The sequence below is a fragment of the Labrus mixtus genome, chromosome 4, assembly GCF_963584025.1.
Source record: "Labrus mixtus chromosome 4, fLabMix1.1, whole genome shotgun sequence".
NCBI classification, from domain to species: Eukaryota; Metazoa; Chordata; class Actinopteri; order Labriformes; family Labridae; genus Labrus; species Labrus mixtus.
The window spans coordinates 12,049,803-12,063,088 of NC_083615.1; the positions used below are offsets into that span (position 1 = coordinate 12,049,803).

The following is a 13,286-nucleotide window of genomic DNA, read 5'->3' on the forward strand; positions in this document are numbered from 1 at the left end:
CCCTTGACGCTTGCCGTAGTCAAAGTAAAGCGTCATGGCGCCCGTGTCTACAAACTTTTGACGCGACAAACTTTTTTTTTTAGAAACTGTTATGTCAACTACAACAGAGTCTCGGACATTTCAATCCCGGTATCGCAAAACAAACTGAAAGAGCACAAACGAGGAGAGTTGTGATGTAAAGCGTTTTCCGCGACGCTGACCGGGGGGGGCAAAGATGAATCGCGTGTGGCTAAGCTAGCCACTTTCAACAAGTTAGCTAGCTGAACTTTTGGTTTGGTGTAGCGACATGTTTTTTATTTTAATGGACCGTCAACCGGCTGTGGACTATTAAAAGTGCCTATTTCTGGCGTCGGTCTAGAATCAAAATGTGTCGTTTCCTACGCTACTGTGTCAGCCACTGCCTCCGTGCGGCCATGACCCGGCTGGAGGAGGTCAACGGAGAGGTGAGCATGTGGACGTCTGTCCGGTGTCTGGGCTACCTGTCCGGTCTCAACCTGCTCGTGGCCCTCTGCTTGGGGCTCTACACGCGCTGGGAGAAGACCGCGGAGTCCACTCTTCTTGTCATCTTCGTTTTGGCTCTCACTGTCGTCGCGATAGCAAGTGCGGTGTACTTCTTCCGGATGGAGAGGTGCAGCCTCAGCCTCCTCCACCTGCTGTTCGGCTTCTTGCTGGGGCTGCAGTGTTTCCTCGGCGGCCCCGCTGTCGAGGGCGACTTGAAGGAGCAGGTGACCAACTACCTGCTTCTGGCCAGTGTGGCTCTGAGGACGCTGTGGGCGCTGCTGGACCGGCTGCTTGGATGCACCAGGTACCGTCCTGCGTTCCTCACCTCGGCGGAGCGGCTGGAGCTGGTGGGGTTCGCAGCCGCCAGCACCGCCCTGCTCATCCAGAAGTCCTTCAGTGTGATGGTGCTGGTGGTGGCGCTGGGCATGCTCATGATTGCCCTCCGGATGAAGGCTCTCCTGGCTCTTCCCAACTTGGTCTGCTTCGCTGTCGTCACCGGCGTGTTGTTTTTTAAGTCTCTGAACGTCACCACCAACCCTTTCGCCCTCGCCTGCTTCTTCGGCCAGCTCATCTGTGACCCCCTGCTGGATGTCTACTTCAGCGGTCTCTCCGTGACCGAGCGCTGGCGGCCCTTCCTGGTGCGGAGGCGCCTCTGGCACCGGCTGTCGCTCCTTCCTCTGTCGGTGCTGGAGGTCACCTTCGTCTCTCTGGCCGCGCGGAAGCTGACAGACGTGGACCAGTGGTACCTGATGATCCCAGTGTTTGTCGTCTGCGCGCTCTTCTGGTTCATCTGCCACATGGTGTTCGCGATCACAGTCTGGGGCTTTCACAGCAAACTCGGCGACTGCCAGAGGCTCTGCTTGTTCCAGGGGGCAGAGGTCAACAGTCTGGACAAAGTGATGGCGTCAAAGGGCATGAGGCATTTCTGCCTCATCTCTGAACGCCTGGTGCTCCTCACTCTGGTGTCCACTGTTGCTGTGGCTGTTCTCTGTTGGCAGGTGGGCGCTGCCAAAAATATTTCTATAACTTATCTTCTTTATAAAGAGTTGCCACAGCAGAGCATCACAAAGGGGGGGCATGTATCCAGCTGGTACCACAGAGCTAAGTAGTTCTTCAGTCTTACTTTATTCTGTGTGGCCGTGACAGCATTTTAATTTATGCTGTCATGTCCTCGCAGATTTAAAAATGTAACAGTCAGTAAATAAGACAGCAGTTTGTCTGTTTCTGGCTGGTGTTTACTCGTGATTTGAGTACAGCATGTGTTTAAAATATTTGCTTAATTTAAAGGGAAACCACATATTCTATTATAAAGTAAAAATCATTTTGAATATTGTTCTTATGTTTCCTCAGTTATAATGCATTTTATTTATAAGCGCTTTTTTAAGAACTCAAAGACACTTTACAATGGTTAAAACATAAAGAATGGCACAGAAGGACAGACTAACGGACATCGCATTATTACAAACAAATCATAAAGATAACAATAATAAAGATAACAACATAAAGGTAAACTACAGAAAACAGAAAATACATCACAATCATACATTAAAAGCTTGTTTAAAGAGGTGAGTTTTGATAAGTGATTTGAAAGTATTTCCTTATTCACCTCATGCCCATTTAGACTACTATCATATGAAGGAGTTGTGGGACGTAAGATGAGGATAACTGATTTTAATTATGACACAGTCTGAGGGTGGGTCTCACATATTGTAATATTAACAACCATGCATTGTCTAGTTAAAATGTAACAATATTAACTGTTACTTATAATTCCCTCCTATAACACATCAATAACGTTTTTTTAAAGGAGTTTTTCTACGCTAGGTTCATTCATTATATTTCCCAAACTATTATACACTAGAAGTGCAAGTAGGTTTATATTACAGCATTTGTCATTGATATTTTATACTCCTGTGAACTGGTTATAAGTAATGACTGTGCTCTGCAGGCCTCCAGCAGTATCTTTGTCAGCCTGTTTCTACTCGTCCTGCCTCTGGAGTCTCTTTTTCACGGGCTTTTCCATGAGCTCGGGAGCAGCCTGGGAGGAACCTGTGTGGGCTATGCAGTGGTCATCCCTACCAACTACTGCAGGTAGCTTGTGATTTAATACTTGCAGACTTGTTGGGAATAATTACCTTCCATATCCAGCATTAATGGCATTGAGCATTTATAATTCCCTCAGTCAGTGTTGGCTGAGAATTTAAAAAACCAATGAGTTGTAATGCTACTCTTTCACTGTATTCATGAAGTTGTCTTTAATGCATCATACATCCTCTGACCTGTGCTGCATGACTGATCCAAACAGACATGATTAATCACCTCCTGTGTTTCCTCTCTTGTCTGTCTCAGTCCTGATGGTCAGCCCATGCTGCTGCCTCCTGACCAGGTTCATGATCTGAACAAACGCTCTACAGGCATGTTGAACAATGTGCAGCGCTTCTTCGCCCATCACTTCATTGAGACTTTCGGCTGCGACTACTCCACCAGCGGGGTGACCTTGGAGGCTCTGCAGGCCAAAATCAAGTCCTTCTTGGAGCTCCGTACACCTGACGGGCCTCGCCACGACACCTACGTCATCTTCTACAGCGGTCACAGCCACCGCTCTGGAGAGTGGGCGCTGTCAGGTGAGGATAACATCAAGCTGTAGCATTCAAGATAAAGCAGGGTTGACTAAATTACCATGTAAATGGTAAAACATATTTAAAATAAGCAGCCAACTGATTTGTACAATAATGTTAATTTGTCTTTGCCATAAATTTAAAGAACCCCGAACTAAAGACTCAACTCTAAGATGAAAAGCTGGTGAACAAAAGTGAGAGTAGGTAGGTTAAAATGAGGAAGAAATTAGAAAAATAATAAGAAAACCCAATGTACCAGGTGTGGGACATGTTGAAAATAACAAACATGTATTAATTTATTGAAAAATCCATCCAGATATTTCAGTCATTCAAGAGTTTTGAAGTCATTTTCAATCCAGTGAATTGAGCTTTTAAAGTATACAAGGTGAGCTAAAGAGCTGTAATTAGTGGGTTAGGTCACTGTTTGTCATGCATTCATGATACTTAGTCTGTCTCTGTGTTTCCCCGTCAGGAGGAGACACTCTGCATCTCGATCAGATCTTGGAGTGGTGGAGGGAGAAGAACGGCAGCGCCTGTTCACGCCTCATCTTTGTGCTCGACTGCGACAACTCATCTCCGTGGGTGACGGCGGTCAAAAGGGTGGAGGGTCTGTACGTGGCCGTTCAGGGGGCGACGCTTGCTCGCGTGACGGACGTGGAGCTGCAGGACCCCCCTCAGCTCGGAGACTTCACCGCGCAGTGGGTGGAATACAACTGCAACTCAAACAGCGCCATCCAGTGGTCAGAGAGGGGAAGGGCGGTTTCTGCCACCTATGGCATCTCCAAACACTGGAGCGACTACACGCTGCACCTGCCGACAGGAAGTGATGTCACAAACCACTGGAGCTTGTACTTCCCTCGGATGACCTACCCGGTGGTGCAGTTGGCGCTGTGGTGCGGCGGTCTGAACCTGCTGTGGCTCTGCTGTGTCTGCCTGAGATGTCTGAAGAGAGTCAAACTCAACTGCTTTCCACCTGCGATCTTGGACATCGGGCAGGGCTTCAAACTGGTCAGATCGTAGAAATATGATCAATGGCTTTTTATATTCAGGATTTTTTTTATATATATATGAAAATGTTCTTACAGTAAACGAGTTCCTTTGACCCTGGATTTAGGCAGCTATTGCATTGTTAACTTTGTTGCTAACCAGCAGTTTGTTTGTTACTAAAGATCTAATCACTTAGTTACTGATTGATGCATTTTAAATTAGCCTTTTTTTTATATTTTTAGTTTTTATATTCTCTGAAAATCATTCTATATTTGTGTTTTTTAGCTTTGATTTCAAGACCCATCAAATGTTAATCAATGTGTGCGGTATGAAAACAAGCACATTGACTCTGTTTTGCACAGTTGTATTCTATATACTGTCCAACCTGATTCCAGTGTGATTTGAAAACGTGTGTTGTGCCTTTGATGATAAAATATCTCCTTAACCGTAAACCAAAGAGGGCTAGGTACATTTTGACGGGAGGATCTCAGGCGTAAATAATATATATTTGAAGCAGTCTGTTTCTATATTTAAAGTGTTATATTTTGATGTGACATGACCCCTCTGTACTGCACTATGCATTCTACACTCCAAGCCTTGAGCTTACTAAATGCACTGCTTTGCATCTGTTGTGCCAGCCTATTGCGAAAAGCTTATTTAGAAATACTCTGCAGCTGCTTCAGGGAGCCCTATACTGACGATTGCACTACAAGCAGACGTGTGAGAACTACAGTATTTATGTCACAGTAAACCCTGGAAATCAAATGCAGCACGAGAGGGTTTTCTTTTTCTTCCTGGGTTGGTTTAGGAGTTTACTCTGATATTTAAGTATTTAACCAGTGTGATGTGTTTGCAGAGCTTTATGGCGAGAGAATCTGATGAAAGATGTTCAAAACTATGCAATAAAGGGGGAATAGGACTTTGCTGCTTTAACTATGAATTTCATTAGCTCCTCATTGGTTTTATTTGATGGAAATGTAAACACTTTTTTTTACTATCTATAAAATGATTAAGGGTTTGTTTGCTTGTTAAACTAACTTGATAATATGCTGAACAAAGAACTTCATTATAGGGAGACTCCGCATCAGGATCCATTGGGTTAAGGTCACTGTAACCTATACTGATGGAACTGGGCAGCCGCTCTAACACCTGAGCCAGAAGCTGTCCAATGATGGCAACAGGCCAGATGAAAACATGAGGAAATGGTTGTTCGATTGTAAAGACAGGCGGCTCTAAAATAAACGAGTTGGCTTTAAGCATGCTTTTGCTCCGATTCTGGCTTGAGATAAGAAAAGCTCGACTATCTGCTGCTTTACAACAGTGTCTCTGGGGTTTCATGACAATCTCTTGTGCTTGTTGAACTTGTGATACCTGTGACGTGAGGATCCTCTTTCTGCAGGGTGACAGAAAATGAAATCACTGTGCAGGGATACAGCTGCTGTCAGTGAGCTCTTTGCAGGCCATCAGTATCGTCATCCCCATCACAAAGCAAAATAAATACATTTTCTTAAGGGTATATACTTGAGAAATAACATCAGACAGTAATTTCATGTTTTCTGGTCGATTTTATTGAAAACATTATAAAATTATGTGATGCAGCAGCATGTTTCAGTTTGCATGATCTTGAACATATTTACATTTACACAAACGATGTTGAAAATGGCTTTTACAGCAAGTTTGCGAATGATCAGTCAAGGACAATCACTGCCCCCATGTGGCTGCAGGTGAAACTACACTGAACCCTCAAACACGCCAAAGGAAAAAGGTCTTTTAAGTGGAGGGGGACCAGTTCCTAACATCTCATTCATTAGCCAGGTTTCTGGATTCTTTTGTGATTCCAGAGCTGATGTGCAAAGTCATGACTCGGGTTGGGTTTCAGTCTTCTGTTATTTCCAACGAAAGCATCTCAACAAATGCAAGGCATAGACTGGTACCCAGTTAATCCTCAGCACATGTGTGAAATGTGTGTAGGGGAGGGAATAAACAAAATGCCTCAACTCCTACCAGGTTCACAAACTAGTACACACTTCTGAACTAAACATGGATTTTAGGTTAACTTTCACAGCTGTGACTGTATGCAGAAAAGACAACATCTGAAGGCTGCTTGAACATATGAATTAGCCTTTGCATAAATGATAAACAACACTTTAGCGTTTGTTTTTTCCACCAAATAAGCTGATGTATGATGACTCATTTGGACAGCAGATTGTGCTGGATTTACATTCAGGAGAGATTCACAACATGGTCATTAAAGTATGAACAGCCTAGTTTAAAACCGGACATTTTGCAGCACGATGCACAGATTGTGTCTCGTCACGCAATGACACGCAATGAGTAACACACAAAATGCACAACTGATTCTCTGATACAAAGACTGAATGGTTTTGAGTGAATGTTTCAGCAGACTGACACACAAATCAAGGGTTTAACTCTGCATGTTTTTTGTTCAAGCTTATATTCGTATCATAATGAAAGTTCATAACATTTAACTATTACTTACATTATCAATAATATACTGATAGTTTACAGACTCATTGATCAACCTTTATTCTAAAAAAAGAAAAAAGTGAAAAATGGGGTCAGAGTTACAATTTCTTTAATTTGGTCGAATCCAAATTTGGTGTTTTAAAGCCACAATTCAAAAGTGAAAGACATTTAGTCATCATACAAGATAAGGAGAGTCAGCACATTCTAAAAAGTGTATAAGGACAATATTTGGGGGGCGAGGCAGGGGGCGGGGTTTAAAAAAAATAAAAAAAAATCACTGAACCTATCAATTATTCATTTCAATAGTTTAATAACTTTCCGGCTTTACATTTAACATTTTAACTCTTAAGGAAATACAATTCACTGAGATGACTCCATTTACAGACGGAGAGACATTCAAGAAGCAGGAATAAAGAAGGTGCTGGAGAAAAGATGGTGTGAAGGTGTAAATCCCTGTTGTGTCATTTAAAAAAACCTGGATGCTGACGTGGAGGGTCCCGGTGGCTTTGGGACTTTGTTGTAATTGAAAAGAGTCCTAAATGAGGTTTAGCAGCGGGTTGAAAGCTCAGGTGAGTCTGGCTGGCATTTATGGCTTTAGCAAGAATGAAATCTAAGCTTTGGCTTTGTTGCATGTGCAATATGGCGACCCCCACAGAGCTGGAAAAAGTGACTTCTCTTCCCAAAACTGAGGCGAGCACAAACCTAAACCTTCATTTCCCTCCATCTGAAAAAGCAGCTTCATTTTTTTTTATACTTTAATTTCAGCCACTGCAGAACATCTGATCAATTAAAATGTAAGTGTTCAATAAAAATGTTTGGCATAAAACAGAATCACACTTTTAATTCGAGCTCTGCTCAGCCGTCAGTCGAGCCCAGCATTATTTTACAGCCGGGCTGAAACGGAGGATTATCTGCTGTATGTGAGCCAAAATGTCTTGACCTATAGGAGCACAGCTTCCTGTCAGTGTGATTGTCATGGAAGTGTTCATTAGAGTGCTGCTCAGCACCTTATTTTTACAAAAAGGAACTGAAGTACTATCTAGTGTTTATAATCGATCCATTCAACCTAGAGAAATAATAAAACATCTACAAAAAAAACAAAACACCCAAACTTTATCCCATATATCATGTATAATATCAGCGAGTATGGTACATCTTGAGCTTTTTTTAATTTGATTTTTTTTCTACACAAAGTTGTCGCTCATTTCAGGGACAAAGGAGATCAAGGCTATGGGGCAGTTCTTCATCTGTGTCAGACTGAAGGAGGATCCTCAGCAGGACCTCTGCACTCAGTGCGGCAAGGAAACCTGAACTGTAAATCAAAAGCTGACGCTGTCTCCCACACGTACTAACAATGCATCATGATCTTTGAACCAAGGCTAAGACAAGAGTGCTATGAACTGTCAACAATGCATAGAAATCAATAGAAAAAAAAGAAGTTTATTTTGAACCAAACAAAAAAAAGAAAGAAAAGAAATGTGTCATTAACTGAGTTCTACTTTATCTTCTGCATGGCAATAGTGTGACCAAAATCCCTGGTTCATACAGAACATAAGTGACCTCTGAAAATCCCTCACTGCTCCAAATACTCTGCTCTCTCACCTGTACTGCACAACACACAAGGAAGCCTATTTACAGTGGCTGACATGTTTCTGACGTCTTCTCTTGTTTTTGTGTTTTTTAAGACAAGTGCAGCTTGGAAAATTGTAATTGCTGAAAAAAATGATTGGTCAAGAGTCTCCGCTCCCACGCTCACCTTAATGAGCCTCTTTATTTTTTTTTACATATCTTTGATTCAGCTTTTTCTTCCCTTGTCACCCGGCAACCAAACTAACATATAAATAACACAAACAATGTACTTACTCCTGTGTATAATTCCCCGAATATTTTCATAAAAAATAGAATGAGGTAAATCCCTGTAGTAAGACAATAACTATACAATGCACTGAATGAAAACTGCCCCTTCTACCCCTCCTCTCTGTTGAATGATTACTTGGTTTCATGTAGGCACAATAAAAGTCTACACAGCACGTACATGTGTCCATCTGTTTGCCTCTAAATGTGCTTCTTTCAGTCTTCTCAAAACCTCTTTCTCTCACCCTTCAGCTGCAGCAGATCGGACGGCTGCGGCTGACCTTCAGGATTTCCTTTGACGGACTGTCTCTGAGCTGCCGTTCAGTTTGCTCCGCCCAGATGGGGTGGATGTGCTGCCATTGCCAAGAGGACGCTCTCGGTCTGTGGGGACTTCCTGTTTGCGTCGGCGGGTCTCTTTGTAACGCAGTGTGATGTCACTGTGAAGAGATTGAAGGGAAATTATTCACAGAACACGTGGCTGTTTGTGTTCCTCTGCATTCAGTTTGTTCCACATGAGTTTTTTTTTTTGCTTTCTGTGTTTTTAAAAAGCATTTCAGAAATTATCCTGCTCTTGAGGTTTTCTAACTATCCATCCATTTTCTTCCACTTATCAAGGGCCGGGCCGCGGTGGCAGCTGGTTTAGCAAGGGTCTCTCCCTGAGTCTCCTCCCAGTTATACGTGGCCTGAAGACTTCCAAAGAGAGGCAACCAGGAGGAATCTTAATCAGATGCCTGAACAACCTCAACTGGCTCCCTATCTCCCCTATCTCAAAGTCGAGCCCAGTCACCCTTTGGAGGAAACTCATTTCAGCTACTTGTATCTGCAATCTCATCTGCAATCTCAAGCCACTACCCACAGCTTGTTACCATAGGTCAGGGTTAGAATGTAAATTGACTGGTAAATTGAAAACTGCCTTCCGGCTCCAGACCCAGAGATACTTAAACTCCTTCACTTGAGGTAAGGACTCACTCCCTGTGGGAGCGATCCACTGTTTTCCGGCAGAAAACCATGGCCTCGAACTTGGAGGTGCTGACCCGCATCCTGACCACCGCACCAATGCCTGCTGGAGAGCTCTGCCTTAAGAAGCCAACGGAACAGCATCGTCTGCTGACTCCAATGAACTACTAGTTTAAAAGCAGGTAAAGAGGTGGAGTTTATGCGGCCAAATGAACCTCAGTAACTGAACACGCCCATCCAGCTTGTGCCCCCCCCCCTCCCATCTAACTAGCTGGCATATTCCAGATGATGCAAACAGTAGGACCAAAACCAACAGTTCAATGTCAGTAACAGGATTTATCTAAAGTGAATCCTGGCCTCCTGGCAAACAGCAACAACGTCCTTCTGGTCAGTCAAATCAGCCGTTACTTATTTCTGCGGTGAAAATGTGCATTTTATTAAGAGATATAAAGGGGAATTTTTGACTTTTACAGCCAGCCTCAAGTGGGCATTCCAGGAACTGCAGGGCTTTGCATTTCCCCATAGGCTTTAATTTTTTAACACTGGAGGTCGCTGCTTAGTACTTCAAATAACTTCACCTTATTCTCAAATTAGCATTTATAGCCACTGTATCATCATTTCATGAATGCTTAAAAACACAGTCCATATGTGGAGGCTGTTACATAACAAACAGTTTGAATGATTTTAAATGTCTTCTTTAGAGAAGTTATACCGATAATGATTGGCAAACAATGCATATTAATAAACATTTAAAAATAATAGATGTGCTCACAACTACATTATGTTGTGAAATAAACTATTTAATATGACATAATAAATGCTAAATTAACTCATTGTTTTCAGGTTGAGGACTTGAACCTTCTGCTGAATAAACAGTGAGTGTGTGAACTATAGCAGATTGAATACTAAGATTAACAATAAGTAACACTGCAGGGGTACTGAGATTGTTTTTTTGTTTGCTTGTGATTATACCCTCTGTAAATTAATTTAAAGTTTGCATCAAAATTGGCTAAAATAGAAACTAGAGCTTGTGGTTTGGAGCAGGTTAGGACTACCCCAAAGAGAAAAATACAAAATGATCAGATGTTCGCACAATCCTCTTTTGCATTTCTTTTAGTTTGGAAGCTGTAAAATGTTGTTAAATGTTGATGAAATAATCAAGGTTATGATGTTTAGAAAATAACATTACACTCAGGTCTAAGAGAGTATACAGTACATGGCATGCTTCAGTGTCCTTGATGCACTGCAGAGTATGAAGGTGCACGGTGAGGTATTGGTTAAGATAATGGATAGGTCAGCAGGAGGAGCTGGCATGCTGACTGGAACAACGTGTGTATGTGTGTGTGTCTGTGTGTGTGTGTGTGTGTCTGTGTGTGTGTTGTGTGCTGAGTAAACCATTCCTCTGGGCTACATTCAGAGATCTCCTGACTATCACTCCTAGAGTGTCAGCACAAGCTGGCTGTTGTCTGCGTTTCTTGACTGACTCAAACTGAGAGTAAAAGTGATGTGAAGGGGAATTCTTAAAGTAACGATGGATTCAACACAGCAAGAGACTGAAGTGTGGCATGCAGGAGGAGGGTTTCACGTGGAGGGTTATCGGCATTGTGTCAATGGTGCCTTAGATCTTCTGAATTTGTCGTTGAAAAATAAAAACACTGCTGATTTATGGGTGTGGAAAGGGCAAAGCATGTCTCTCCTACACCTACCTCACTGCACAAGGACATTACTGCTGAGCAAGAGAAAGATGGAGTTATGAGGAGGGAAGGAGAAAAGGGAGGGAGGATGGGAAGAAAATAGACAAGAAGCTTAGCATGCTGGGGAAACAGAAACAAGGCTCAACAGAAGGTGAACCAAACGGAAATATAATGTAGCAAACCACAAACACAAGTTTAAACAGATTATTGCTAATAAACAGTATTTTTGGTTCTGCAGAAACTGCTTCTGAAGCAGCAAACATGTGAGGTACAGGACTGTTGAATGGGGGCAGAATAGCTGTACATTTCATTTCTGTTTAAGTTTCCATGATAAGTTTAACAATGATTAGCTCAGTCACCACCAGAAACCTCCTGCTTCCCCCAAAAATCAAAGTATCTCTCAAAGTTATAACAAAGTATCCATAACCTAAGTCAAATCCGATGATACCCCTCCTCCCCAGTTCTTACCGGATGAAGAACCTCCACAGGGTCCAGGTGAAGATTAGAATAATTCCTAAAAACCAGCACTGCGTGACGGAGAAGGGGATGGGCAGCATGATGGTGTTGGGGTCATACTTGACCACGATGAGGAACTCCGTCACGGTGATGGCCGCCACCAGCCACGCCTGCTGCCCCAGCTTCTTGTGGAACTTCCTGAAAGGAGATTGACAAAAATGTATTACTGGAAGAATCAAATCTTTGACATTTTTTTTATTACTTTAACTGTTAATTCATAATGAAAAAAGGGATTTTTCAGCATAATATACATACATTGGATAATAGTACAGCTGCATTAAAACATATCAGAATATAACATATTAACATAACATATGCATAACAGAATACTCTATATACATAAAACATAAAAAAAAACAACAACAACCTTTGCATGGTTTAAGCACATATATTAAGAAGTGTTGGGTATGAGCATGTAATGTAGAGATTATTTGTTTTGTAACCTCTTCCCCCTCCATTACAGACTGAAACAAATGAGTCACTATGCTTTAAGAAGTTTCACTAAACTATTTTTAGGGATGAAGGTAGTGCAGTGGTTAATGCTGTCACATCACAACAAGAAGGTTCCTAGGCCAAACCCTGAGGTACTTTTCTGTGTGCAGTTTGCATGTTCTCCCCCGTGCTTGCTACAGTATGGTTCTCTCCAGGTACTCTGGCCATGCTCGTTGGGTTAATCGGACACTACTACACTTGCCCATAGGTGTTAATGTGAGGGTGAGTTTTTGTCTGTTTCTTCAGGTCAGTCCTGTGATTGACTGGCGACCAGACAGCTTATATCGGCTCCAGCCCTCCGAGACCCCGAACAAGCAGTATACAGTAGATAATGTATGGTATGGATCGATTATGTTTTTTTGTTATATTCTGCAGAACTCAGGAAAACTGAAAGCTTTCCTCTAAGATGACCTTCAAGAAATCATCAAAATCATTTGGCGTGCCTTTACTTTTAAAATAGATTTAAAACAAAGCCAATGTAGCAGTGTTTGTGTATTTGTCATGTAGGCAGACGTGCTTACTGTCTGTAGGCGGCTGTAATTAAAGGCTTTAGCTATCAGTTTGTCATGGCCTTTAAAACTCCATGAAAGTTATCTGCACTCAAATCGAAATGTATCCAAACAAATACATTTATTTCAATGCTTGGGAATAAAACTCCACTATTCTTTCTAACTTTTAGAATAGTCGGCAGCGAACTCTGTATAAACTGTGACACAGTCAGAGAACATTACAGCTAACGTTTGTTAAGGTGACTTCATGGAACAAAAGTTTCTGTTATGAATCCGTTAGGATAGGGTTATTCCCCCCCCCCCCCCCCCCCCCAAGAGTTCACTTTGTACTGCTGCTACTCACGGGTCGTCCATGAAGTCGTAGATTTCCCGCATGGCCACACCTCCCACGTTGACAAAGAAGACGAGACGGAGCAGCACCAGGTAATGTTCAGGAGGCATCCACAACACAAACTTCAGGTAGAAGGTGTTCAGCTCTGCCAGGAGGAACTGAGAAGAGACGAGGCGACATGACTCACATTATTACTGAGCTCTGAAAATACAATCAATCCAAAGATAACGGGACATAATGTCACACTCACCCCTGAAACTGTTATTCTATAGATTTTTAAAAAAAGGTGGTGTATATTAAGGGTTGTTTCACACTAAGGACCCGAAACCAATCATGCTCT

The 13,286-nt window shown here is 42.5% G+C and overlaps 2 protein-coding genes across 4 annotated transcripts in view; one reads left to right on the forward strand and one right to left on the reverse strand.

Annotated features, from left to right (window-relative positions):
• On the forward strand, window positions 1–6,839 carry tmem168b (transmembrane protein 168b). The gene is made up of 4 exons (XM_061035883.1): window positions 1–1,499; window positions 2,450–2,592; window positions 2,851–3,125; window positions 3,592–6,839. Exons 1-4 carry the CDS (start codon window positions 366–368, stop codon window positions 4,137–4,139), a joined length of 2,100 nt encoding a protein of 699 aa, XP_060891866.1. The 5' UTR covers window positions 1–365; the 3' UTR covers window positions 4,140–6,839.
• Window positions 5,652–13,286, reverse strand: part of ptdss2 (phosphatidylserine synthase 2) — a 25,536-nt gene continuing 17,901 nt past the window's right edge. For all 3 annotated transcript variants that reach the window (XM_061035889.1, XM_061035887.1, XM_061035888.1), the window contains exons 11-13: window positions 12,959–13,104; window positions 11,567–11,752; window positions 5,652–8,884 (exon numbers count right to left, since the gene is read on the reverse strand). In XM_061035889.1, coding sequence (XP_060891872.1) covers window positions 8,731–8,884; window positions 11,567–11,752; window positions 12,959–13,104 — 486 coding nt within the window. In that variant the 3' untranslated portion in view covers window positions 5,652–8,730. The remainder of the gene's footprint in view (window positions 8,885–11,566; window positions 11,753–12,958; window positions 13,105–13,286) is intronic.

What these genes read in the sequence shown, in the direction of transcription:
- tmem168b (XM_061035883.1), top strand. Translation starts at nt 366, where the DNA reads ATGTGTCGTTTCCTACGCTACTGTGTCAGCCACTGCCTCCGTGCGGCC. An exon ending in TGGCTGTTCTCTGTTGGCAG is followed by an intron (nt 1,500 to 2,449) that starts GTGGGCGCTGCC and finishes TGTGCTCTGCAG; the next exon opens with GCCTCCAGCAGTATCTTTGT. An exon ending in TGGAGAGTGGGCGCTGTCAG is followed by an intron (nt 3,126 to 3,591) that starts GTGAGGATAACA and finishes TTTCCCCGTCAG; the next exon opens with GAGGAGACACTCTGCATCTC.